The sequence below is a fragment of the Carassius auratus genome, chromosome 46 (genome assembly GCF_003368295.1).
Source record: "Carassius auratus strain Wakin chromosome 46, ASM336829v1, whole genome shotgun sequence".
Taxonomy (NCBI): domain Eukaryota; kingdom Metazoa; phylum Chordata; class Actinopteri; order Cypriniformes; family Cyprinidae; genus Carassius; species Carassius auratus.
This window is the reverse complement of record NC_039288.1, coordinates 16,457,214-16,484,609: the sequence shown is the minus strand read 5'-3', so window position 1 is coordinate 16,484,609 and position 27,396 is coordinate 16,457,214. Positions and strand designations below refer to the sequence as shown.

At 37.7% G+C, this 27,396-nt stretch overlaps 4 protein-coding genes across 5 annotated transcripts; all 4 read left to right on the top strand.

The window, feature by feature from the left end:
• The first annotated feature begins 79 nt into the window (after nucleotides 1-79).
• Nucleotides 80-7,882, top strand: sdad1 (SDA1 domain containing 1). 2 transcript variants are annotated; one of them, XM_026235160.1, is made up of 22 exons: nucleotides 80-289; nucleotides 647-751; nucleotides 835-933; nucleotides 1,080-1,190; nucleotides 1,283-1,354; nucleotides 1,492-1,592; nucleotides 1,689-1,746; nucleotides 1,862-1,936; nucleotides 2,433-2,534; nucleotides 3,719-3,788; nucleotides 3,982-4,085; nucleotides 4,181-4,238; nucleotides 4,370-4,428; nucleotides 4,795-4,871; nucleotides 4,986-5,083; nucleotides 5,201-5,277; nucleotides 5,703-5,829; nucleotides 5,929-6,017; nucleotides 6,104-6,291; nucleotides 6,408-6,492; nucleotides 7,398-7,559; nucleotides 7,710-7,882. In XM_026235160.1, the coding sequence occupies exons 1-22, from the start codon at nucleotides 200-202 to the stop codon at nucleotides 7,752-7,754; spliced, it is 2,052 nt and encodes a 683-aa protein (XP_026090945.1). In that variant the 5' UTR covers nucleotides 80-199; the 3' UTR covers nucleotides 7,755-7,882. The 2 variants fall into 2 exon arrangements, with proteins under 2 accessions (XP_026090945.1, XP_026090944.1); XM_026235159.1 differs by having other exon boundaries at nucleotides 5,926-6,017.
• Nucleotides 7,883-19,080: 11,198 nt separating this feature from the next.
• LOC113063696 (G-protein coupled receptor 35-like) lies at nucleotides 19,081-19,908 on the top strand. Its single transcript, XM_026234028.1, has one exon. The coding sequence runs from the start codon at nucleotides 19,081-19,083 to the stop codon at nucleotides 19,906-19,908; it is 828 nt and encodes a 275-aa protein (XP_026089813.1).
• Nucleotides 19,909-21,042: 1,134 nt separating this feature from the next.
• On the top strand, nucleotides 21,043-21,864 carry LOC113063695 (uncharacterized). Its single transcript, XM_026234026.1, has one exon. The coding sequence runs from the start codon at nucleotides 21,043-21,045 to the stop codon at nucleotides 21,862-21,864; it is 822 nt and encodes a 273-aa protein (XP_026089811.1).
• A 1,823-nt stretch (nucleotides 21,865-23,687) lies between these two features.
• On the top strand, nucleotides 23,688-25,525 carry LOC113063760 (uracil nucleotide/cysteinyl leukotriene receptor-like). The gene is made up of 2 exons (XM_026234083.1): nucleotides 23,688-24,303; nucleotides 24,456-25,525. Exon 2 carries the CDS (start codon nucleotides 24,498-24,500, stop codon nucleotides 25,353-25,355), a length of 858 nt encoding a protein of 285 aa, XP_026089868.1. The 5' UTR covers nucleotides 23,688-24,303; nucleotides 24,456-24,497; the 3' UTR covers nucleotides 25,356-25,525.
• Nucleotides 25,526-27,396: the final 1,871 nt, after the last annotated feature.

The following is a 27,396-nucleotide window of genomic DNA, read 5'->3' as shown; positions in this document are numbered from 1 at the left end:
ATACTGATTCGAAACAAATGATTCACAACGTATTCGAAGCTTGACGAAATACCAGAAGTGACGCGTCTGAAAACCGGAATGTCCTTTCAGTCTTTCCGTATTTTGAAGGCAGCATGGCGACCTCCTCATGAGCCACGCTGTTGCTCGGATAATCAAATAAACGTTTATATTTGACGCCTAGATTTAGAAGAAAAAAAAAATGTCGGGTCGTCACAATAACAAGTTACCGACGAACCTTCCACAGTTGCAAAATTTGATCAAGAGGGATCCGAAGTCCTACACAGAGGAGGTAAATAAACTATAGATTTGTCAACTAACTAGCCTCGTCGCTAGTTAACTAAATAATTTCGTGATATTACATATTGATTAAACTTACCCTAACGTTACTAGAAGTCTTTTTTTTCCAGTAAGTAATAGTGTCGCATCCTTTTTAATTTCGCTAGTGTTTATTCACTATACTAACGTTACTCAAATAGTGCCACCATCAAGTAAGTATTCTGTTATTATAGATAATAAACACCGATGGGTTCTGCAGTTAATTTAATCAGCGATTGATTTCCTACTAGCTACTTGTTAATTCTACAGAATAAAGATCTTAACCTTTGGTCCATATAATCTAAATGATCTTAATTTTATGTTATTCCAGTTTTTGCAACAGTATCGTCACTATCAGTCAAATGTGGAGATCTTTAAACATCAGCCTGACAAATCCAACAAAGACCTGGCAGAGCTGGTCATGTTCCTGGCTCAGGTATGGAGGTGTTTCCATGGTCTTGTATTTCAGTGTGTTTCGACTGTTGTTGTGTTATTGACTGCCTGTGATTTTGTCGTCAGGTTGGACACTGTTACTTAGAGGAGCTGTCCGATTTCCCACAGCAGCTGACTGATCTGCTCTTAAACCATCATACGGTGCTGGAGCCAGATCTCAGGATGGTGTGAATAACATCATTTTTTTTTAAATCTTTAATGACATTCAGTTCAGTTAGTGTTTAGAGTTTACTAGGTATAAACTCCAAGATACTCTGTCTTTCAGGGAAGACAATGTTCTTTATGTTTAAAGATCTGTTTTCTTCTTTCAGACGTTTTGTAAAGCTCTCATCCTCTTGAGGAACAAAGATCTGATCAGTCCCACCAGTCTTCTGGGACTGTTCTTTGAGCTGCTGCGCTGTCATGACAAACTTTTGCGCAAGGTCTGTTATTAAAGTTGCAATTCTGTTTTCAAATTATGAATTTCAATTATTGCGAAGCTTACTGCTAAAAAAATTGTCCTCTGTCTCCTCAGACTTTATATACCCATATTGTGACTGATATTAAAAATATCAATGCCAAGCACAAGAACAACAAAATGAACACGGTGAGTCACTTGGACATACTATTCATTTTTTCATTCAAGTCACATAATTGAAGGACTGTAGCATTTCATAATTTACCCTTTATTAATTGTTTACTGACATAAAGACTCACTGCTCTTGTATTTCCTTTGGGGCTCAGACCTTGCAGAACTTCATGTACACCATGCTGAGGGATTCAAACCCCACTGCTGCCAAGATCTCTCTAGATGTAATGGTTGAGCTTTACAAAAGAAACATCTGGTGAGTCCTTGAACAGATGTGTCTTTGTAGCATAAAATGATGCCATTAGGTGTGATCCGCACTCACTCTGTTTTCTGTTCTCACTCAACCTACCAGGAATGACACCAAAACCGTAAACGTCATCACCACGGCTTGTTTCTCCAAAGTCACAAAGGTTCAGTTTTTTGGCTTTATATGAATCTCCAGCATTGAAATATTAGTTAAGGACAAGTTATTTATTTATCATACACTATATTATAAATTTGTTAATAAATCTCATCTCCTCTCAGATCCTTGTCGCTGGATTGAAGTTCTTCCTGGGAAAAGATGAAGATGAAAAAAGAGACAGTGATTCAGAATCTGAGGTACTTATTCAGCAAGGATGCATTATATGATCAGAAGTAACAGTAAAGACATTTATAATCTTACACAATATTTCTATTTCAAATAAAAACTGTTCTTTTGAACTTTCTGTTCATCAGATAATCTTTTATGTATCGTGGTTTTCCGCAGTATTAAGCAGCACGAGTGTTTTGATAATAAGAGATGTTTCTTGAGCAAATCAGTATATTAGAATGATTTCTGAAGGATCATGTGACACTGAAGACTGGAGGAATGGTGCTGAAAATTCAGCTTCACATCACAGAAAGAAATTATATTTTAAAATGTATCCAAATAGATAATTTTTTTTAACATTATAATATTTTACAGTATTGTTGCTTTTAGCCTTGATGTTCATAAGAGACTTCTTTCAAAAACATTGTAATATCTTACTAACCCCAAACTTGTGAATTGTAGTCTACTTTAAATATTATTATTATTTTTAAAAATCATTCAAAGTGATATGTTTTTCCTCTGCAGGACGAAGGGCCAACAACCAGAGATCTAATGGTCCGATATTCAACCGGAAAAAAAACGTCCAAAAACAAGAAGAAACTGGAGAAAGCCATGAAAGTCCTCAAGGTTAAATCTGGTGTTTCATAATCAGCTAATCAATGTTTTGTTTGTTCGTTTCCGAGTCATTTTAGATGCTATTTTAGTTTTTATTTCAATATTTTCATTTTAATCTGTTGTGTTTTGATATTTTCATATATTTGTTTTTATTTCAGCTTTAGTTTTAGTTATTTTATTCCATCAAGATGATTTTATTTTATTTCAGTTAGACTATATATGTAGCCAGGGACTGGTTCTGGAATTCATGGTGGCTTTCATTGGCCAAGGCCCGCCCATGAGGCCGTTTGACTGACGTGTCAAACAACCAATCACAGTTTGTTTCGTTTATCGTCATGTGGCGACGAAATGTCACCACAATAACAGACCAGTGTGTAAAACTCCCGGACATATTTTAAAGATTCTATGCCGCAAACTTTAAATATTTCACATACTTTTGAAAATCCAGCGTTTAGTTGATCCTGATAAGCATTCGTCGTCACAGTTGTAAACACGGCGGCTTTCTTCTTTCGTGAGGGGGTTTGGTGTCACGGTATCTTTGTTTCCAGGAGGAACGTTAAAAAACGCGACACGGATGTCTCGCGGAAATCCTGTAGAATTCAACCAATCCGATGACGACTTAGACACTCCTGAAGTGTTTCCACTTTTGTGTCCAATATGCATCAGACGTTTAGCATACGGTCCGTGGGTGTGACGTCTGAGGCTGAGAATAGACTTTGTGTGACCCTGGGGTGTATTTGTAGCAACAGCCAAAAATGCACTGTATGGGTCAGAATTATTGCTTTTTTTTATGCCAAAAAGTAAAGATAATGTTTCATGAATATATTTTGTACATTTTTCTACTGTAAATAAATTAAAACATAATGTTTTATTAGTAATATGCATTGCTAAGAACTTCATTTGGACAACTTTAAGGCCTTTTCCCTCAGTATTTAGATTTTTTTGCACCCTCAGATTCTAGATTTTCAAATAGTTGGAGCTCGGCCAAATATTGTCAGTTCCTAATAAACCATACATCAATGGAAAGATTATGTATTCATCTTTTATATGAGATGTGTAAATTGCAATTTTGAAAATTCGAATCTTATGACTGGTTTTGAGGTCCATGGTCACATTCTCTTTAACGTAATAAAAGTTTAAATTCATCATAATATTCCTTGTTAATTTCACTGCTAAATTTCATTTTCTTTTCTCAGAAACATAAAAAGAAGAAAAAAGTGGAGGTTTTTAATTTCTCCGCCATCCACTTGATTCACGACCCTCAAGGTAAGGGCACCCTTTCACACCGAGAGAGAGAGAGCACAAAAACGTGGAATGATGATGATGCAATGAAGAGGTGAAATATCTGGTAACTGAAAGCTTGCAGGTTCAGCCACACAAGGGTTGATCCATAAACTGTCACTGTGAAGCACTTTCTATGAAAGCACCTAGATTAGAAACGAATATCTGTGTGGTTCAGATTTTGCAGAGAAGCTCCTGAAGCAGCTGGAGAGTTCAAACGAGCGTTTTGAAGTGAAGATCATGATGATGGAGCTCATCTCTAGACTTGTGGGAATTCATGAGGTCATTAATAAGTCAATTTAATTATTCTTGTGCATTTTAGAATTTAATCTTTTCCCATTAGTTACTTTAACCTGTTTTTTTCTTCTGTTTTACAGCTTTTCCTCTTTAATTTCTATCCATTTGTCCAGCGCTTCCTTCAGCCCCATCAGAGAGGTAAACACTCGGATCTTCATGAAACACTTACCCGAGTCGTAATGTTTTTTTGAATGTCTCTTATGTAATATTCATCCATATCTTTAGAGGCTGTTTATGATCTCTTTGTTCATTCATTCATTTTCTTTCAGAGGTCACCAAAATTCTGTTGTGTGCCGCCCAGGCGTCGCATCAGCTGGTCCCTCCAGAGGTAAGAACTGATCATGATGACTTTATAATAATTTATACGTTTTTTGAAAAAAAAACAATCATAATAAATAATGCTTTTATTCTGCAAAGATTCATGCAATTGATCAAAAGTGATAAATCAACACTGATAATAATAAGAAATGTTTCTTGAGCAGCAAATCAGTATATTAGAATGATTTGTGAAGGATCATGTGACTCGTAGATATAATTACATTTTAAATGTAAATAAAATTAAATTTTAAAATCTATTCAAATAGAAAAGTTACTTTATGTTGTAATAACATTTAAGAAAAATCTTACTGACCCAAACATTTGAATAATTGCAAGTTAAGTTTAAGTAATAAATAAATCCCTGTTCCGTCTACAGATCATTGAGCCCGTCATCAAGACCATCGCCAATAACTTTGTAACGGACAGAAATTCAGGAGAGGCCATGACAGTTGGGTAGGCGCAGTGGAAATCCGACTCAAATACAAAGAAACGGGAAATTACATAATGCAAAATACTGTAATTTGCTCCTCTCATGATAGCTCTCTCTTGTTCATCCTCATCTCACAGAATCAACGCCATAAAAGAATTGGTTGCCCGCTGTCCTCTCTCGATGTCAGAAGATCTGCTTCAAGATCTGGCGCAGTACAAATCTCACAAAGATAAAAGTATGCCGTTTGTTATCATTATTGATCATCGTCTGTTCATTACATGCAGCTATTTAGTATAAAATTATGATATAAGCATAGAGTTTGCTTTGAATATTGTCTGTCTTTATCTTCCAGATGTTGTGATGTCTGCCAGAGGTCTTATCCAGCTGTTCAGAGATCTCAATCCACACATGCTACACAGAAGAGACCGGGTGAGAAGCCTAAAACATTACATTATAGAAATATACATGTCTTGAATAAATGGCATAAAAATATATCAGGTTTCACTAAAATATTAAGCGGGACTGCTGCTTTCAACATAGATAATAAGAAATGTTTCTTGAGCGGTAGATCAACATATTAAAATGATTTCTGAAGGATCATGTGACACTGGAGACTGGAGTAATGATGCTGAAAATTCAGCTTTGCTTCACAGGAATAAATTACATTTGAAAATGTATTAACATAGAAAACATTTATTTTAAATTGTAATAATATTTCACAATATTGCAGTATTGCAGGTAATAAATAAATGCAGCCTTGACGAGAATAAAAACATTTTGTCATTAAACTTTGCAGACCCCAGTCTTTTGTACGGTTGAGTACATTCAGATATTCACTTTTATTTTGTTATCAGGGGAAGCCCACAGAATCCTCCAAGGAGGCCAAAATCCAGAACTACGGAGAACTGGAGGCCAAAGACTACATCCCTGGAGCTGAGGTGCTAGAAGTAAAGGAAAACGTAGATGAAGAAGATGATGAAGGTGTGTGAAAAGCTGTATTAACATTAGCTTATTATTGCAAAGAGTATAATGTGATTTTAAGACACATTGAAATCTCTGACCATCTCTTTCTAATAGAAGGCTGGGAGAGCGCTAGCATGAGTGAGGATGATGATGATGGCGAGTGGGTGAACGTCCATCACTCCTCTGATGAAGATCAAACAGAAGTGGTGAGGATCTTTGACTTAAACACTTGATTTGATTGTAATGGTGGAAAACGGTGCAGATGAACCCACTTTGTGTTTTTGAATGTAAGGCTGAGAAATTACAGAATATTCCAGAGGACGAGCGCAAAGCTAAAGCTGCGGCAGTCAGCACCAGTCGACTCCTCACGCAGGACGACTTCAAGAAGATCCGCATCGCTCAGATGGCCAAAGAGGTCAGCTCTGCCCCCGGAAAGGGACAGAAGAGGAAGAACGTGGAAAGTGACGAAGAGGGGGAGAGGTAGGATGTGTCGAGGTTTCCTTACTGAAAGGATTTTAGAAACGTTCTGTCAGGAATTTGTAAAAATATGAGAATAATAAAATGAATTGAACAGTGATAGAATGTTTTTTCTTCAGGGGCGAGTTGCTTAGTCTAAGAGACATTGAGCGTCTTCACAAGAAACCCAAATCTGACAAAGAAACACGGCTGGCAACAGCCATGGTGAGTCTGGAAATGATAAATGAAAATTACTTATTCCTTTTTTTTTTTTTACCTGAAATTCTGAGATATTTGTGTGCGTGCTTGCTAAAGTTTGAGGGTCAGTATTTTATTTTATTTTCAGTAAAGAGTGACAGTTAATACCTTTTATAATGTTACAAAGATTTCTGTTACAAACCAAATTTTTTTTTTTTTACTTTTGAGCATCAAAACTGTAAAGAATGTTTCAGCAAATATTAGAAAAATTTCTAAAGGATCATATGGCACTGAAGACTGGAGAAAAGATGCTAAAACATTCTGATTTGCTATCATAGGAATCATAGCAATAGAATATCATATTCAAGTAGAAAATATAAAAAGTTAAATAATTTGTAAAAAAAAAAAAAACTAATTTGTAATTTCACAACGTTACTGTTAGTGTTTTTACTGTATTCTTAGCTCAAGTAATTCAAAAGTCTCTTTCAAAAACATAAAAATAAAAAAATCTTACTGACCACAAACTTTTAGAAAAAAAAAGCATGGTTAATTAGGATCGGACATTATTCGGCCAAGAAACAACTATTTGAAAATCTGCAATCAGAGGGTGCAAAAAAAATCTAAAAACTGCCTTTAAAGTTGTCCAAATGGAACATGATCTTTACTTAATATCCTAATGATTTTTTGGCATTAAAGAAAAATCGATAATTTTGACCCATACAATATTTTTTTTGGCTATTGCTAAAAATATACCCCAGCGACTTAAGATTGGTTTTGTGGTCCAGAGTCACACACATACATATATATAGCCTATGTATGCATGTTGAAAGAAGAAAACGCATATTATTTTTTTTAACTACTCATATGAATGAAAAACAAGATTAAAAGTTAAACTGTTTACAATTTCTATATTTGACATTTTTCGTTCTCAGGCTGGGCGGACAGATAGGAAAGAGTTTGTTAAAAAGAGGAGTAAGCTAAACCCGTTCGCCAGCACCAGTAACAAAGAGAAGAAACGAAAAAAGAACTTCATCATGATGAGACACAGTCAGGATGTGAGGACCAAAGGCAAACGCTCCTTCAGAGATAAACAGGTGAGCCCTGCTGCTGCTTTCACATCTGGATGACCTTTAGACGGAATTAATCTGTGCAGTTTACCATGAAACCTCAGTTTGTGTGTTGTATTTGGGTATCTGCAGTATTTCTTATTAATAGTGAATTCCCCTCTCTCGTTTTCCTCTCAGATCGCGTTAAGAGATGCACTCTTGAAGAAGAGAAAACACAAGTAATTCTGTCCTGTGACGGACTGGAGCTGATTTGATCTGTGCGGACCGTTCTGTGTACAGGAAGACAATATTCAGACATCCCGGATGTGTTGATTTTCATGTTTAATAAACCAATTAAACATTCGAAACGCTGTTGCATATTTTTTTTGTATTCAAGCTTCAAATAGTCCATTGGACAAACTGCAGTCTTACAGTTTTTTTCAGTCGCTAACAAGCATTTGTCCAAGCAGTTGTCACTTTTTCAAAACTCTAAACACAATTAGCACAGAATCTATCTATTGTGGCCATACCATTCACACATTTCATGTCGTTTTCACACAATATGGAGTCATTGAACACATTTCCACAATGCTTACATATTCTGAACAGACAAGCTATACCTCCCAACAAAATTATGGATCGTTTTTGTAGTATTTACAAATGTTAACACACAACATCCCACAATAGCAAAAACAATGTTCCAAACCTTAGATAGAGTATAAAAACCTATGCTTCTGCAATTATATCAGTTCAAAAACAATATATCTTAGCTGATTTATGTTGTGTAAATTGGGCCAACCACAGCTGATTCCAATCTGGCTTAGACTCAATGGCAGGGCTTATTTTTTAGACAATAAACTTATACAATAAAAGGAGGACTTTGAAGAGTGATGTTTTTGGAAACAGAAACAGAAAAAGAGAAACACTGTAATGTATGGACGAGGAAGAGTAAGAGCAAGGGGCCCAGGGAGAAGAGCAGGAGCAGTGAGAGGAGCAGGAGCAGTGAGAGATGCAGTGGCAGGAGCAGTGATAGATGCAGTGAGAGGAGCAGGAGAACTGAGAGGAGCAGGAGCAGTGAGAGGAGAAGTGAGAGGAGCAGGATCAGTGATAGATGCAGTGAGAGGAGCAGGAGAACTGAGAGGAGCAGGAGCAGTGAGAGGAGAAGTGAGAGGAGCAGGATCAGTGAGAGATGCAGTGAGAAGAGCAGGAGCAGTGAGAGGAGCAGGAGCAGTGAGAGGAGCAGGAGCAGTGAGAGGAGCAGTGAGAGGAGCAGGAGCAGTGAGAGGAGCGGTGAGAGGAGCAGGAGCAGTGAGAGGAGCAGGAGCAGTGAGAGGAGCGGTGAGAGGAGCAGGAGCAGTGAGAGGAGCAGGAGCAGTGAGAGGAGCAGGAGCAGTGAGAGGAGCAGGATCAGTGAGAGATGCAGTGAGAAGAGCAGGAGCAGTGAGAGGAGCAGGAGCAGTGAGAGGAGCAGTGAGAGGAGCAGGAGCAGTGAGAGGAGCAGTGAGAGGAGCAGTGAGAGGAGCAGGAGCAGTGAGAGGAGCAGTGAGAGGAGCAGGAGCAGTGAGAGGAGCAGGAGCAGTGAGAGGAGCGGTGAGAGGAGCAGGAGCAGTGAGAGGAGCGGTGAGAGGAGCAGGAGCAGTGAGAGGAGCAGGAGCAGTGAGAGGAGCAGGAGCAGTGAGAGGAGCGGTGAGAGGAGCAGGAGCAGTGAGAGGAGCAGGAGCAGTGAGAGATGCAGTGAGAAGAGCAGGAGCAGTGAGAGATGCAGTGAGGGGGAGCAGGAGCAGTGAGAGGAGCGGTGAGAGGAGCAGGAGCAGTGAGAGGAGCGGTGAGAGGAGCAGGAGCAGTGAGAGGAGCGGTGAGAGGAGCAGGAGCAGTGAGAGGAGCGGTGAGAGGAGCAGTGAGAGGAGCAGGAGCAGTGAGAGGAGCAGTGAGAGGAGCAGGAGCAGTGAGAGGAGCAGTGAGAGGAGCAGGAGCAGTGAGAGGAGCAGTGAGAGGAGCGGTGAGAGGAGCAGGAGCAGTGAGAGGAGCGGTGAGAGGAGCAGGAGCAGTGAGAGGAGCGGTGAGAGGAGCAGGAGCAGTGAGAGGAGCAGGAGCAGTGAGAGGAGCAGGATCAGTGAGAGATGCAGTGAGAAGAGCAGGAGCAGTGAGAGGAGCAGGAGCAGTGAGAGGAGCGGTGAGAGGAGCAGGAGAAGTGAGAGGAGCGGTGAGAGGAGCAGGAGCAGTGAGAGGAGCGCTGAGAGGAGCAGGAGCAGTGAGAGGAGCGGTGAGAGGAGCAGGAGCAGTGAGAGGAGCAGTGAGAGGAGCGGTGAGAGGAGCAGGAGCAGTGAGAGGAGCGGTGAGAGGAGCAGGAGCAGTGAGAGGAGCAGGAGCAGTGAGAGGAGCGGTGAGAGGAGCAGGAGCAGTGAGAGGAGCAGGAGCAGTGAGAGATGCAGTGAGGGGGAGCAGGAGCAGTGAGAGGAGCAGGAGCAGTGAGAGATTGTTTTTATTTTAACCCCCCCCCCCCCCCCCCCCTTTATCTGGGCTTTTTGCTGTTGTTGTTTTATGTTCAGAATGCTCTTATGTGTTTCATTGATATTTTGTTCACTGTAAGCAATACTGTCGAGCCTGTTCTGTTCTATCATACCGTGTTTCTACTGTACTGCCTCCTGCAGTAAACAGTAAAGGGAAAAATAGCTTTTTACTGGAATGCTTTTGAATGTGAACATTACTGTACATTTGGACATACAGTTCCAAACCAAGAAATTAAGTGTAAAACAGTGAATTGCATGTTTTGCATGCAAATACCTGTAAAACTGAAACATAAAAGTCTATGCAGTTTTTGTAATGTCAACAATAGACAGTATTTTGAAACCTGGTGTACTTTGATTGACTGCATGTACCTTTTGAAGTGAAAACAAGTGTTATTCTTTGACAGAATAATTTAATTTTGAGTCAGATTTCCAGTGTTTTGGTAAAGTTGGTGTGTGCAGATAAAGATGTGTTCTATTTTGAAATGAAGATTTAGTATATATTTAACAAAATGTGTTTTTGAGAAGAAAATTATCAATTTGGCCAATTGTGTTTTGTAGGTGTGAGTCTGTGTTAAGAGTTTAGAAAAAGTATCTGAAGTATGGTTAAGCGCTTGTTAGCGATTGAAAAAAACTGTAATAATATAACTGAAGCATGAACTAACAATGAAACAATACTTCTACAGCATTTGGTTTCATATTTTGTCATCTAATACAATAATGTTTTATGTGTCCAGATAGTTTGGAACCACTGTATATGATAAAAATGTCAAAAATAAATTCTAACCAAATTATCTAACCAATATTTGAGAGGAATAAACGTCCTCCCACATATTTCCAGCTGTGCTACATGATCCCTTCTATTTGCATCTCTATTGTCTAGTGTCATGCCAAACACACACACATATATCATTAGTGACAGCTGTGTAGTGCGTCTACAACACTTCGGCAGAGATTTGCTTTCATCTGGATAGTCTGGAAATTTGCTTTACAGGTGAAGATAAATGCTGTAATAATCTGTTCTTGCTTATGTTTATTATTTCACATTATAATCTAATCTAATGAACAGTGATTAAGACATTAATGGGTTGCTGGCTACTATTTGACCCAGGCTATGTGGAAATCTCGGAATGTATTGGTTAAATAAATTGTGGCATTTCTGGGTTATAAAATTGGGTTTTGCAAGGAACTACATTATTGTTTGATAATCTGCCCCATGTGTTTGGGGAGTTTGGAACTAAACTTGTAGGTAGAGAAGCATGCATTTCCAATCATCATAAGTGGCTATTGGCTGATTGTGATATTGTTTTCTTAGTTAATGTAGTTTCTGTTTTTCTTTGAACGTGAATAGAGATGCATTGAGAAGATGGCTGGATTTGAGAACTCCTCCATCCCTAATCTGAATCCACATCTCAACATCACATCACTTGACAGTTTACAAGAGGACATTTTAAGAACTTGTGTTTTTTTTTTCAATGTCTTGTTTGGGCCACCAATACACATCTACGTCCTGTGGCTGATTGTGTCAGGGAGAGCAATTGAATCGGAGTTCCTAAACTTGAACCTTTCTGTTTGCGAGATGATTATTTGTCTGAATTTTTTTATCTTGTTATTGTCGCAAAGATTCCCAGAGGTCTATCCGATTATGGCATTTACAGTAGAGTTTTACATCACTGGCCGTCCTCTGTTTCAGAGTCTGATCAGCGTTGAGCGTTACCTGGCTGTGGTTCATCCTTTAACCTTTCTGAAGCTCAAACGTCCAAGATATAAGTTATTCTGTTCTGCAGCTGTGTGGTTTACAACACTCAGCTCCTGCCTGTTTTGTATTTTTACTGTACTCAATCATGTTGATGTTTATATGTGCACACTTCTGCTACAGTTTTTACTCTTCCTTTTCATAAACCTCTTCTGCTGTTTGTCTGTTCTCTGGGCTCTGAAGAAACCTAGACCTGGAGAGAGAGGGAAAGAGAGAAAGGAGGAAAACCAGATGAAGAGAAGAGCGTTTTACCTCCTCCTAATAACTACTGTGACCTTGGTCACCATGTATGCGCCTGTGGTTATTGGGGGATTTTTATATTTTCTTTTACCACCAGTGGTTTCAATATTTGTATCCTTCAGCCTTGTATGTTTCATTCTGCCTGGATTTGTCCAGCCTGTTGTGTATCTCTTCCGGGTTGGAAAACTGCCCTTCCTTTGTTGGAGCTGAAGCTTCTTAAATGTAATTATTTTCTAGTAAAAATAACCACAACAAATCTCAGCCTTGACTTGTGATCAGTAGAGATCAGAATGAGCTTAGGAAATACTAGTGTGTACTGAAAGCAATTGGCTTTTTTAAAGTTTTAATCTTGTTAAATTGTACTTTGCCAGAACTTGTACTTTTCATGATTTACTTAATAATTCTTTTATTTGTTCATTGTATTTATGCATATGAAAACTCACCAGTGACCATTCTCAAGGTTTCTTTGTTGAGCTTCAGTTTTCTCTTTGGTCTTCTTACACACTGCTATGTCATATGGCTCATCGTCACAGGAACAGGAAGTAGCGTTGCATCGTTCTTCGTTACCTGGCAGTGGTTCATCCTGTAATCTTTGTGAAGTTCAAACCTCTCAGATACAGAGCGATCTGCTCTGCTGTGTCCTGGATAATGGGTCTTGGATCATGTGTGCTCTACGCTGTCATGTTATGTGACACTTATGTATTTCATTTCTGCAGTTCCTTCTCTCCTTCTCCATCCAGTTGTTTTGTCTTGTGGCTGTTCTCAGAGCTCTGAAGCAGTCAGGACCAGGAGAGAGAGGGAGAGAGAAAGGAGGGAAATTTGCTTTCACAAAGCTAGAGATTCCATATTTTGAGGAACAGAAAAAAAAATCACCTGACTTTTTAGTCTAGTTTGCATTTGCATGCGAGGGCTGAATGACAATATATCGAGTATATACATGAGATGAGAATGGATTTCTGTGTACAACAGAGCTAGTAATCCACAATACTCAGCTTCCCACATGAATACTTAGCCTACCAGTTTATGTTTTCTCAGTAACATTTTCAAAACGGTCCAAGTTACATTCAGCAATAACTTGATTTCCTGAAGGACGGCTGGACTTGTCTAGGTAACAAACTCCCATTATAATAAAGTTGTTTTGGATCTTAAAATGTAATACAAATCTTAAAATGTAAAAAAATATATATGTTATACATTTTTCTTCAGCTAGTAGGTGATGTTATTTTTTTACAAGCTATGAGTAATAAATGATATGTCATATCAGATTATTGTTTATAGGCCTGTTGGCATAACTTTGGTATTGAACATTCCATACAGAAAGAGAGAGACCACACTCTTTCTTTATGTGTGCGTGTGTAATATACAAACATGAATACTAAAGAACATTTCTAGACCGATACTAATTGAAAGACTCTATTTAGGGACAAGTACAGCCATGGACTGCTCTTCTGAGGATCCCACATGTGCGGTGTTCCCGTCAACAAACCTCACAGCATCTGACAGCGCACAAATGCTATTTTATTCTATTAATAGTTGTGTGTTGAGCTTCAGTCTTCTGTCTGGTTTTCTAATTCACCTCTATGTGATCGGGCTCATCCTTACAGAAACAGGAAATGGAATAGCATCAGAGTTCTTCATCCTCAATCTCTCTGTTTGTGAGATCATTCTTTTAGTCTATACTTTGCTTTATTTGATATATTCATTTCATCAAAGTCAGCAAGAATCAGTGCTCTTGCTTGTACTGAGGTTTTTAACAGGTAAAATCATCACCACCCGTCCTCTGTTTCAGTGTGTGATGTGTGTTGAGTGTTACCTGGCAGTGGTTCATCCTGTAACCTTTCTGAAGTACAAACCTCTCAGATACAGAGTCATCTGCTGCACTGTGGTCTGGTTAATCGGTCTTGGATCCTGCGTTATTTGGCTGTTTCATTTAACATTACCAACATATTATATTTGGGTTTCATTTCTGCAGTTCATCCTCTTCCTCTCCATCCAGTTGTTTTGTCTTGTGGCTGTTCTCAGAGCTCTGAAGCAGTCAGGACCAGGAGAGAGAGCGAGAGAGAGAGAGGAGGAAAATCCAGTTAAGAGAAGAGCAATTAAAATCATTGCAATATTGACTGTGACTATGCTACTCATAGTTGTTCCTTTTATTATCTCAAGATTCCTCAATATCCTGTTACAAAAACAGGTTGAAGAAGTGAGCTTGGTTAGCATGTATTGTTTTGTGCTGGGGGGCTTTGTACCTGCTCTTCTTTATCTCTGGCGAGTCGGGAAACTGCCTTTCTTCAAACCTACATAACGCTTCTCAGTACTTTAAAACATTTAAGTTTTGTCAGCATGTTACCATCTACATTTTTGCTGTTTTATGGTTCTTTTGTGCTTGATGGTTTTACTCATATGGTCTCATTAAGATCAGACATACCTTTTCCTCCATGCAACAATAGTGTAAATATTCTGAAGATGTTGTATTTGTGTCTATAAAAACTTCCCTGAAATGAGAAAAATCTGCCACACAGCATTTTAGTTTATGTATTGTCAACGATTCGCTTCAAAATAAAAGCATTTATCATTTATCTCTAACAGTGTCAAAAGGTTCCATTTTTTTAATTCAAGTTTTCTTTCACATCAGCATACATTTGATTTGATCAACCACAGTATATTTATTTACATTTTTATAATAATTAAAATAAAAAATGTATTTCTTGAACCTGTTTGCCTGCATCAAAACACTCAAGATGAATCTCTAAATGGAGCTTTTATTTATATTTCAAGTCAATATTTATTGAATAATTGAGACCATATGTTTTACATGTACATTTTACATGCAATATACATATCTTATTTATTCAAAATATATTTCTACCAATTATAATTAACATGATGTTTTTTCCATGCAAATAGAAAATTTTCCATGCAAATGTTTCAAATGTTTACTCAGACAGCTATCTGTAAATCATAAGAAATATTTGCATCTCAGTTGAGTTATGTGACATGGAGTCTTGCAAATATATCCTAATGACAGCTGTGAAGTCAGTCTGAAAAACAAAAACACAACATAATCTCTAATAATAGCATGATGTTCCACGCATGCACACTACTTGATGTGAACTTTTTGATGTGATTTTTTTTTTTTTTTTTTCAAATATGGTGACCCAGTTATGAAAAAGGCAGGCCTATACATTAAGGCCATACATTGGCTGAAAATGTTAGAGATACATTACAACACAAATCAATAAAGATTTATATTTATACAGAACAGTGTCCTACAACATATTTTTCCATTAGTCCTTAAAAAATCATTGTATCCCACAAGCTGAAATCATTGTACTTCATGAGTTATCAATTATAAAAACAATTCCACAGACTGTCTTTTTGAATCTCTATTTTTCAATGAATATTTGCATGTGTGCTCCATTGCATGCAGAAGTCATAATACTTTCTTGTGGCAGCTGTGAAGTCAGTCTGCAAAACAGCACAGATTTATCCAGAGCAACTGGACATTCACACTTCAGGTGACGAACCTCTCTTTCAAATTGCATTGATTTTCTTCTTTTTTTATGCTGAATGGTATGTCACAGTGCGGTTATTATTCATATTAAAGGGTTAAAGGCACATATAAAATGATATTAGCAATATGTTGTGTTCCTGTAGCTCAATTGGTAGAGCATTGTGCTATCTAGTGCAAGGTTGTGGGTTTGATTCCCCTGGAACACACGATAGGTAAAAATTGAATGCACTGTAAGTAGCATCTGCTAAATGCATATAATTTAATTTAATGTCATGGCAACATATGTTGTTACATTACTTTAACTCATCAAATAAATTAAATTTCAACTTCACTTTTTCACATGGGATTCAACTTGATTTCTCAAGCCAGTTTAATATAATTTATCACTTGAACAGCCAATTTGCTCATACTTAAAAAAATTTAGGCAGCAACTGAACTTGTTGAAGAATGTAGAAACTGTATGGGTGATTAAAAAGAATCAATAATTTACTTTGAAAGCTAAATTCCCTCTATTCCTACAGGTCACAGTTCCTGTATTTTGCGAGCGTTTGTGGCCCGGGCAAGCGAGGCGAAATGAACTCATCCACACCTGACTCATACGCTAACTCCACAACTCCTTCCATTGAGCTAATAGTCTATCTGGAAATGTGCATCTCCACCTTTAATTTCCTGTTTGGTCTTCTTACACACTCCTATGTGATCTGGCTCATCGTAACAGGAAGTGGAGTTGCATCAGAGTTCTTCGTCCTCAATCTCTCTGTTTGTGAGATTGGAAACTCTTTGAATTCGTTGTTACATATGCTGTCAAATGAGTTTTCATGTCTTACGACATTAGTCGTGTTTTTACAAGGACTCGCCATCACTGGTCGTCCTCTGTTTCAGAGTCTGATGTGTGTTGAGCGTTACCTGGCAGTGGTTCATCCTGTAACCTTTCTGAAGTACAAACCTCTCAGATACAGAGTGATCTGCTGCACCGCGGCATGGATCATAGTTCTTGGACCATGTTTGTTTTGTAGGTTTATTTTATACCCTCTCCATTTGGAGGCATATTGCTGGTTCTTCACAATGCAGTTCCTTCTCTTTCTGTGCATCCAATTGTTTTTCCTTTTAACTGTTCTCAGAGCTCTGAAGAAGCTAGGACCAGGAGAGAAAGGGAGAGAGAGAGAGGAGAAAAACCACATGAAGAGAAGAGCGTTTAATATCATTCTTATATCTACAGTGAATGTAGCTATCATATACGTCCCGTATACCATCACCTCACTTAATACCATTCTAATACAGCAATATATCCACAGAGATTGGTTTGGTGCTTTGCTTTTTTATGTGCTGGGTGGTTTTGTTCAGCCGGTTCTTTATCTGCACCGCGCTGGAAAACTCTCCTGTCTCTGTTGCTCATAACACCTACTATTGCGATATTCTAAAGTCATGGGACAGCTTTGTATCTGAAAGATCTCCTGTCATGAACCAAGAAATCCTATTAGTTAGCTAGCTGTTAGTTAGTTTGTTTTTTCAGTAAACCTCTTCAACAGTGACCGGGTGTCATTGTCTCTCTCTTTCTTTCTAAATGCTTGGTCTTAAAAAATTCTAAAATAAATGTATTTGTTTGTATTTTTTATTGTTTTTATTACAGATTAAAACTAATTAAGCTATATCAGACAAACAGCAGTATGTCTTGTTTTGCATATGGCATGCATCAGAGTTCTGCATCCTCAGTCTCTCTGAGATTGATAACTGTCTGGATAGTTTGCTCTTTATAATGTCAAATTGGCTTTTATTTCTCAGTAAACTGTCACAGTTCCTACTAGGAATCTCCATCACAAGTCGTCCTCTGTTTCAGTGTCTGATCTGTGTTGAGTTGAGGAAAACCACATGGAAGAGAAGACATTTCACATCATTCTTGTAACCACCGTGAACATGATAATTGTGCATGTGCCAATTACAATCTCAGGAATATTTACAGTTTGGAGAAAATAACATATTTCAGCATTTTGGTTCCCTGGTTTGATTTGTCATGTATTGGCTGGTTTTGTTCAGCCTGTTCTTTATCTGCACCAGAGTAGAACATTTTCCTACTTGTTTTTCCTCCATAAAACCTAGAAAAAAAGAGTTAATGTCACTAACATGCAAATAAAGCCACGATAGTACTTCCTCAAAAGCCATTGCGTTATTAACATGGTGCATTTTTTAACATTAGATTGTTTTCTGGCTGATAAATCAAAACCTGTGCATCTACTTTTGACTTCTTGTGGTTGATATTAGTTTGTTTGTTTATACAATAAATAATTCCATTAATTATCTAGTGTCATTTTGGTCTAATAAATTTGCATTACAGGTGTTCAATGACTGATTGTAATAGAAGCCTGTACTTTCAGACATTAAAGATTGTTTTATAAAAGTGGATATTTATTATTCCATTATTTATCATATAATATCAAACTGCTGTTGTCTTTTGTCTGCAATGAGTTGAAAGTGCAATTGCTTTTATACAACAATTTAGTAAATAATGAGATTTTAGTAAACGATACATGTAACTTAAATTTTAGGCACAATTTTTCAAAACATTTTTTTTTATCAAAACATCCAAGATTTCTCTCCAAGCAGATGAAGTCATGCAACATATAAGCTGTTCTGGTGACAGTGTAATGTCAGTTCACAAAATGTATATATATCCAGAGAGCCTGAACATTCACTCCTCAGGTGATAAACTCTTCCTTCTTTTATATTGTTGTCATGTTGGATGAACCGTAAAAATAATGAATATTATTATTTACTGTAAAACTTCACTTACGTTTTCGCTCTAACAATTAAAAATCCATTAGCTTTGATTTACAACCCCCCCCCCCCAAAAAAAGCAAAAACAAAACAACAACACTCAATATGCAGCTCAAGATGCTTTTTTGTGAATTATGGGATTAATATGCATTATGCGGCATGAATTATGAATATGTATTAGTATAAAACAAACTGACATTTAAGATCATTAAAGATCAAAATGGGACATGACTTGCATCAATATATTTATATTTTCTTTTTTCCTTTATGAATGTTGTCCAGGAACAGCCTATAAACAACTCTAAACATAATGCAAAGATTAGCTATGTTTGTTAAGCAAATGTTGAACACAGCTGGTGTCTGCCATAACAGTACGCATCAGAAGTGCAAACGTCATCTGGATTCAGACAGATAGCTTTGTACTCCACAAGGGTAAGCTGCATTTTACTTCTAGTTTGGAAGAGCGTTTTGTAATCAGAGGCCCCGGTCAAGTCATTCAGATAACAAATTGTGATCTAAGAGATCAGCCGAGCGAATAACGATTTTACGTAAGCCTCAGTAAATATTAAATCTCATCTTGGTTTCATGTTGACAAGGTAGGCTAAACATTATTTTGTTCCACTAAAAATAAATGCTGCGAAAATAATGTTGCATATTCAGTCTACTTTTTGATCTCATTTATGTTGAATTGCAGTCTGAATAACCTGGTGAATGTATAATTCTTTCATCCATTAGCAATATTATTTATGTTTTGTGAGCTTCTTAGCTCAGACAAGCGAGGAGGAAATGAACTCCACCACACCAGGAGCTTCCACCAACACCACATCTCCTTCCACCTCGCCACTGGACAGTGCTCGAATTCCTTTGTTCAGCATCAATGTCTTGTTTGGTCTTCCTACACACTCCTATATTATATGGCTTATTGTCAAAGGGACAGGTGGAATTGCATCAGAGTATCTCAACTTTAATAACTCTTTATGTGAGATTTGCATCTCTTTGGATTTCTTGATCTTTATATTGGCAAGCTATATTTCAAGTCTCTTTCCATTAGCAATGTTTTTACAAGGACTCACCATCACTGGTCGTCCTCTGTTTCAGAGTCTGATCTGTATTGAGCGTTACCTGGCAGTGGTTCATCCTGTCACCTTTCTGAAGTACAAACCTCTCAGATACAGAGTGATCTGCTGTATCGCAGCCTGGATAATCACTCTTGGATCCTGTTTGTTCTGCCTTATCATGTTCTTTTTTTCTACCGTTGCTATGCATGCGTGCTTCTACTCAGTGCAGTTTCTACTCTATCTCCCCATCCAGTTGTTTTGTCTTGTGGCTGTTCTCAGAGCTCTGAAGCAGTCAGGACCAGGAGAGAGAGGGAGAGAGAGAGAGGAGAAAAACCACATGAAGACAAGAGCATTTTATCTCATCTTAATAACTACTGTGACCATGACTATCACGTATGTGCCAACCACTGTCACTGGAATCTTTACCATTGTGTTAGACCAGCTTAATTTGATAGTTTGGATTCCTTCAATGATTTGTTTTATACTAGCTGGTTTTGTTCAGCCTGTTCTTTATCTGCACCGGGCTGGAAAACTCTCTCGCCTCTGTACTCAATAAAACCTTTTGAGGATCTCTAGTTTTACTTTTTGATGCATTTGATTAATGAATGGGAAAATTGTTTATATTTTCTTTCTTTCTGAATTGCCTCTTACATCTATATTGCTTACATGCTGATTTTATAAACTTTGAACCTTTTAAACAAAATTTTATTTATCGGAGGACTAGTAAAAAAAAGTGCACTCTTCTAAAAGATGAATAGCAGCCAAACTATACGATTTGAGCTGGTGATTTTGGGCAACTATTGACAGTTTTGTGTGTAATATTTATCAGATAGGTGGTGAAGGACAACTAATGCATATGTGCATGTTGAAATCTTTCACATGCAATTTTATTCTGAGTGTGTTTATGTGGTATAGTTATTATAAATGGTTGTTATTTGTTTGCTTATCCAATAAATCACTTCATCAGCATCAGTTTCTCTCTCATTCTTTCTAAACATCCAAGTTATATTTATTCGGAACAACATCACAATTGTGAGAGCTATTGCTTTAGTACAAGTTCAGTTACAAAAAAAAAAGTTAATCCACTTATTCACACAGAAGATAAGAAAATAAAAGTGTCAGATAAGACTTTGTATATTAGGTTTTCGAAAACTTTTTTTCTACCATTTTAATATTTGCATATCTGGTGTTTTACGTAACATAGCAGATAAAGACATCTTGTGACAGCTGTGAAGTCAGTCTACAAACCACAGCACTGAGTTTTATACATCCCTAAAGACTGGATATTCTCTTTTCAGGTAATAAAGTCCTCTATTCCTGCTAAACAATGCTTGACAATAGTGTTGCAGTCATGATTTATATTAAAGGGCTCATGGGCATGTTAAATAAAACACTTAAGGAAACCAGAGATGATTTGTTGTCATCTGTGAATTAACAATTTACTCGACACCATTAGGGTATAATGTAGGCTTACTGCAGAATATCAAATGATCAGTATGAAATCGACCTGCATTAAGTAGCCCAATATTGATTTGATCTGATTACTTATATTTGAATCGATAATTCTGTAGAATTCTTAGGGTGGACTGGAAAGTCTGAATAATTCCAAATCTTTACAATTCTCTATTCCTACAGCGATATTATTGATTCATTTATTGTGAGCTACTGTGCTCAAACAGACGAGGAGGAAATGAACACTACCACACCAGGAGCTTCCACCAACACCACAACTCCTTACATTCTTGGAAATCTAGAAATGTGTGTGTTCAGCATCAAAGTCTTGTTTGGTCTTCCCACACACTACTATATCATATGGCTCATCGTCAAAGGAACGGGTGGAGTTGCATCCGAGTTCTTCAACTTCAATCTTTCTGTTTGTGAGATCGGTGCCTGTCTAGACTGTTTGTTTTTTATCCTGGTAAACTGGATTTTGTTTCTTGAACCATTAGCACTGCTTTTCCAAGGTTTTATCATCACTAGTCGTCCTCTGTTTCAGTGTCTGATCTGTGTTGAGTGTTACCTGGCAGTGGTTCATCCTGTAACCTTTCTGAAGTACAAACCTCTCAGATACAGAGTCATCTGCAGCACCGCGGCCTGGATAATTATTTTTGTCTCCTGTTTGGTCTGCATGTTCACATTAATGTCATCTAATATTAATGCACATACATGGTTCTTCTTATCACAGTTCATTTTCATCCTCTCCATCCAGTTGTTTTGTCTTGTGGCTGTTCTCAGAGCTCTGAAGCAGTCAGGACCAGGAGAGAGAGTGAGAGAGAGAGAGGAGAAAAACCACATGAAGAGAAGAGCATTTCAGCTCATTTTAATAACTACTGTAAACATGGTTATAACTTATGTGCCGATTATTATCTCAGGAGTATTTATAATTTTGAAACAGCACTATCATGTATCATACTGGGCCCCTGGTTTGGTTTGTTATGCACTGGCTAGTTTTGTTCAGCCTGTTCTTTTTCTGCGCCGGGCTGGAAAACTCTCTTGCCCCGTTTCTCCATAAACGGACAAAGATTATCTGCAATTAACTACACAATGTTTTACTTTTTAAATAATATTTATTAGTGGATTTGGTCGTTTTATTGTATTTATTTATTCATTTATTTTCTTCTTTTTGCTTGGTGTTCACTCTTTCGGTCTTTATTGTGAAGTTGTGTTTCAAATACTTGATGTTACATATCTGCAAATTTAGAGTTTTGTGTTCAAATTATACTCATAGACAATCAATGTAAACTTACAGAGATTAAGTTTATTATAATTGTTAATCCAACAGCAGTTTATTTATCCAATAAAACACTTAAATAATGACCCGTTGTCACTCTTTTCATATTTTCCCTCATATTTTTTTCTCTCATTTTCATTCCCTCTTGTTTTTTTTTTTAATTATCTGTCTAAAATGTTGCATATCACATGATAAATAAAATGCACCTGTGCTGGCCAGTTTATTTGTACAAAGATTGAATGTTCAGTCTGCAAAAATAATACTCAGGTGATCAATCTGAATTCCCTATTTACTGTAGGCTATATATGCAACATGATATAACATTATTATGTGGTGCTCTGGAATACTTTATTCTGATTGGTCAATCATGGTCGCTCACAAAGATGATTGCAGTTCAAATTTCACATTTCTCAAACAAATATAAATCACATGCTTTGAGATTCTGTAAATTCTGTGAAAGGTTTACTCAGACCTATATATATGGATAGATCTGAAGTGGGTTTGTCAGATACAGGGAGACATACATAAATGTGCCGTGCTGGGGGTTTCTCATGCATGGTGAGGTTTGAGAACCACTGCCTTCATTTATCATTGTGACGACTGTGAACTGTGAATGCCACATTCGCGCTTCAGGTAACAAACAAAACTTGTTTTTATCATCAATAATAAGCAAAAATGTCCATAGAAAATTCTGAGAGTGCTATTGAGACTGAGCTCTTTTTGTCTGATTGAACAGGGATCATTTAAATCTAAAACTACGATCGAAAATGTTATTTTGCATGTGAATGAAGTTATTTTAAGATAGATGAAAAAGGACGAAAGTTGTTTTGGGATAAGCTTTTCTGTTATGGAGGTATATGTATGGAGTTATTATGCTATCAGTATTTTGTAATTCAGATTCATTAACCTTAAGAGTTATTATGGTAAAAAGAGGTTCAGAATTCAAATATTTGGGGACTGTTTCAAAAAGTTAATGCTCTTATGTGAAAGAAATATTCCTTGGCCTACACCAAACTCAACCCTAAACATACCCTAGTGTTAACAAATGTAATACTGATCTAAAAACACATTTTTGGATGCAACCTTGCCATTTTAACTTCTTTTATGCAGATTTGAACTGTTTTGTCAAACCATATTTACACAGGATTCAAACCAGAGCTCCTCAACGTTTAAGTACATCCCCATTCTTAGCGAGCTACCAAACAAACCTACCGTCCATGAAAACCCATAGATATGAAGCTGGATATGTGTGATGCTAACATTCAAAAACATCAGTGTTCAACTCTCCCAGCATATTAAAATTGTTTTGAAGTCATAACATAATATCCTTCAAGTAATGGTGTGAATATTACGCTTTTATTAATCGAAACTGTAAATTTGTGTTTAAGAGTTTTACGCCTCTAGTGTTGATTTCTTTTGGAACTGCAGTCATATGTACTTATTGGTATGAATTACACATTTTGAGAAAAAAATGTCCTACGTTTTTGTCATGAGACCAGGTAGCACTTTCTGAAATCACAATCATGTTTGATACATTACGAACGATTGCATAGCTGTCAACATTGAACATTGAAAATAAGGGAGATTACCCGGAATCCATCCCCAAAATAAGGGATTTTTTTTTACGCGATTCTTAACCACAAACTAAAAAAAAGCACTTATCATTAACAGTCTAAAGGGTTTATAACTACACAATATATATTAAAGAATGACAGACCAATTGATATGTTAAAAGTGATTTATTTATGAACAAGGTCATTTTAATAATAATTTAATATTAATAATAATTTTGTGCTGTGAAACGTTGTTTTTCCAGACAAAGATAAATTTTGCAGTAGGCATAATTTGGACCTACATGAGTGCTTGTCAGGTAGTGGAAGGTGGACTCCCATTTACTCAAATATCGGCATAATGTCCTCGGTTTTGGTTGGTGATTAATTCGTTGATTTTGGCATCCGGCGTACTCTCGAAGTTAACTTCCCGCTACTTTTTCCCTCTCCCTCCCACCCGCAGGCGCCGCTGCAACTGTCTTCTTCTTCGATGGTAGGCTAAGCTACTGTATACTGCCACCTGCTTTACTGGAGGTCTAGCAACCCAAGTGCAAGCCAATTCACAGACACAGATAGTTGCGTGTTCTGAGTTAACACAGAGTGTAAAAATACGGGATATTTTACGGGAAAATACTAAAACGGGAAGACAGCGGGAAAAGAGCTAAAATAGGTGAGAAACCCGGAAAAAACGGGAGGGTTGACAGCTATGCGATTGGTTCTAACCAAACGAAAAAAAAATGCTTTAAAAGCTTCATGAAGCAGCTTTAGAATTAGAACTTAATACTTAATTTGTTGAAAATTAACATGTTTCTGTTTCCATAGTTAAGAGTTCTAAATTACATTGTGCTGCATGTCGTGGAGAAGATGGACACAGAAGAGATGAATAACTGTACAGTGAACTTCACCACACCGGTTGAATCTACAAACTCCACAACAAATTCCTACGAGCTGCTCTATATTTTGAACATGTGTATGCACTGCATCAATTTCCTGTTTGGTCTTCCTACACACTCCTATGTTATATGGCTCATCATCACAGGAACAGGAAATGGAGTTGCATTTGAGTTTGTTATCCTCAATCTCTCTTTTTCTGAAATCGGTATCTGCCTGAATTCTGTGATCTCTCTACTGTCATTTTGGTTTTCAGGCATCATAATATTAAATACATTTTTAGTAGGACTAATTATCACTGGTCGTCCTCTGTTTCAGTGTCTGATCTGTGTTGAGCGTTACCTAGCAGTGGTTCATCCTGTAATCTTTCTGAAGTACAAACCTCTCAGATATAGAGTAATCGGCTGCACTTTGGCTTGGATACTTATTCTTGGATCCTGTGTGTGCTGCATGTTGACTGTAGCCTCACACTACATTGTATTTATGTGGTTCATTTTTCTACAGTTCCTCATCTTCCTCTCCATCCAGTTGTTTTGTCTTGTGGCTATTCTCAGAGCTCTGAAGCAGTCAGGACCAGGAGAGAGAGGGAGAATAAGAAACGAGGAAAACGACAAGATAAGAAGAGTGATTTATCTCATTCTAGTAACAACTGCAACCATAGTTATCATATATGTGCCACTTGCTCTCACAGCGTTGTATACAATTGTGACAAAAGTAATGATTCAGGATGTTTGGTTTCCTGCTGTAATTTGTTATATTCTGGCTGGTTTTGTGCAGAGTGTTATTTATCTGAACCGGACTGGAAAACTCTCCTGTCTCTGTTCCTTATGAAGCCTGCTACTGCTGTTATTATAATATTCAAAACCAGGGATTAGTTTGTCCTCAGAAGTACTTATCAGACTGGTACCTTACTTCTTGTACTCTGTGATAACTATAAAATGTCTAGCATGAAGCTAATGATATATGAACTAATTTTAGAGAGTGACAGCATGAGTTCATGAAAGCCTTCACTGTCCTATAATACTTTTAATGTTTGCAATTTGTTTTTTCAATAAATCACTTAATGACTAAGTCTCATTTTCCATCTCATTATTTTTAAATATTATCTAAAAACAGGCATATTAGGTGCTCAGTGAGTGCACCTGTGCTGGCCAGTGAGTGCCTGATGTAGAAAGATTGTTTGGGCAGATTAAACACTGACAATTTTATTTTGTATTATATGAAAAATATTGTTTTGACATTCAGGGTCACTTGATAAATGTGTAAATGATACTTTTGCTCTTTGCATATCAGATGTTTTGTGTGATTTGTATTAGATGACACATGCACAAGATTTAATGCGACAGCTGCAAAGTCAGTCTACAAAACAGCACACAGATTTAAACACACCCAGAGAGTCCGGACGTTCACTCTCCAGGTAATAAACCCCTTTTTTTGTTTTATTCTTTTTGTTTATACACGTATTAATAACCAACAGTGTTACTTTTCCAGGTAAAAAAATAAATAGACTTAAATTAAACTAATATCAATGCGCTTATTATATTTTTATTATACAATACTAAGTGCATAATAAATTTGTTATTTTGGAGCAAATTTAAGTATAATGATTTGTTTATGATATGTGTAAAGATATGTCAAGATATGCTTAAATGCAGTGCATTTTAATATATTTAGTTAACCTCAAGATACTTTAGTGTAATTAAATTGTACTTCTTTAACATATTTGAATACACTTTTATACTAAATTGTTATTATTAATAATAAATTAAATTAAATTATACTCCTTGAAAAACGTCTCGGTTACGTATAGTAGGAGGAGAAGAAGGGAACGGAAACGCCACGCCGGTGACCAACGAATATGGGATATCGCTTCGATACACCAATCTACTAAGAGTGTTAACTAAACGAGCCAATGCAGATTGGCATGCAATTATTGCATCCAGCTACCGCTGATCACTGCGTGAGTATAAGAAGGCAGCAGGTGCAATGCATACCAGTTTTTCGCTGAGAAGCTGAGCCGGGGACCGAGCCGCAGCTCAGCGGTGGTACAGCAACCATGGCGATGGGACGTGGCATCTCCGTTCCCTCCTTCAGGGAACGAGGGTTACCATACGTAACCGAGACATTACCTTTTAGTTGGTCACTCTCGACGCCACGTCGCTGACCGACGAATATGGGATCCCTATCAAAGCGCCATGGGTGCTGCCCCTTCCAGTGCCCTGTGCGAGCTGCCTGCGCCCCTATTAGGTGTAGGGCGGGGCTCAGAACAAGTAGCTCCACTCACCATTGTCAAAGCACTACCTCACTGGGTAAGATTGGATAACACTGGGAAAACGTACCCGGTTCGTTTGGAACCAGGACGCTGCGAACGCTCCATCCTTCCCGAAGGAGTTCTTGGAGGCAAATACATATATAGCATCCATTTAGGAGTATACAGAGAAATTTGAGGTAATTAAAATCCCTCTTGGGAAGGCGGAAGTCTGCCGGGGAAACACGGGCTCTAAGACTATACTGTGGACTGTACACATACGAGTACCGCTTAGGTCTCAATATGGAACCCACCCTTCCATGGTTCTCACAGATACATCACGTAGGCCTGGCGCCGGATGTTCCGCAGTGTCCAACTGCTGAGGGTGATGGAGTATCTCAAAAGGGTCTACAGTACGGACACTCTGGAGCAGATTAAGCAAGCCGATACTAACCGGGGCCTCTCAGTGCCACTACCCATTTGAGGTGAGAAGACAGGGGGATACTGGCTCTACACGAAGGCTATAAAACCTAGCGAACGTGTTAGGGGTTGCCCAGCCCGCAGCTCTACAAATTTCTGTCAGTGAGGTGCCATGACGCAGCACCCAGGAGGATGCAACACTTC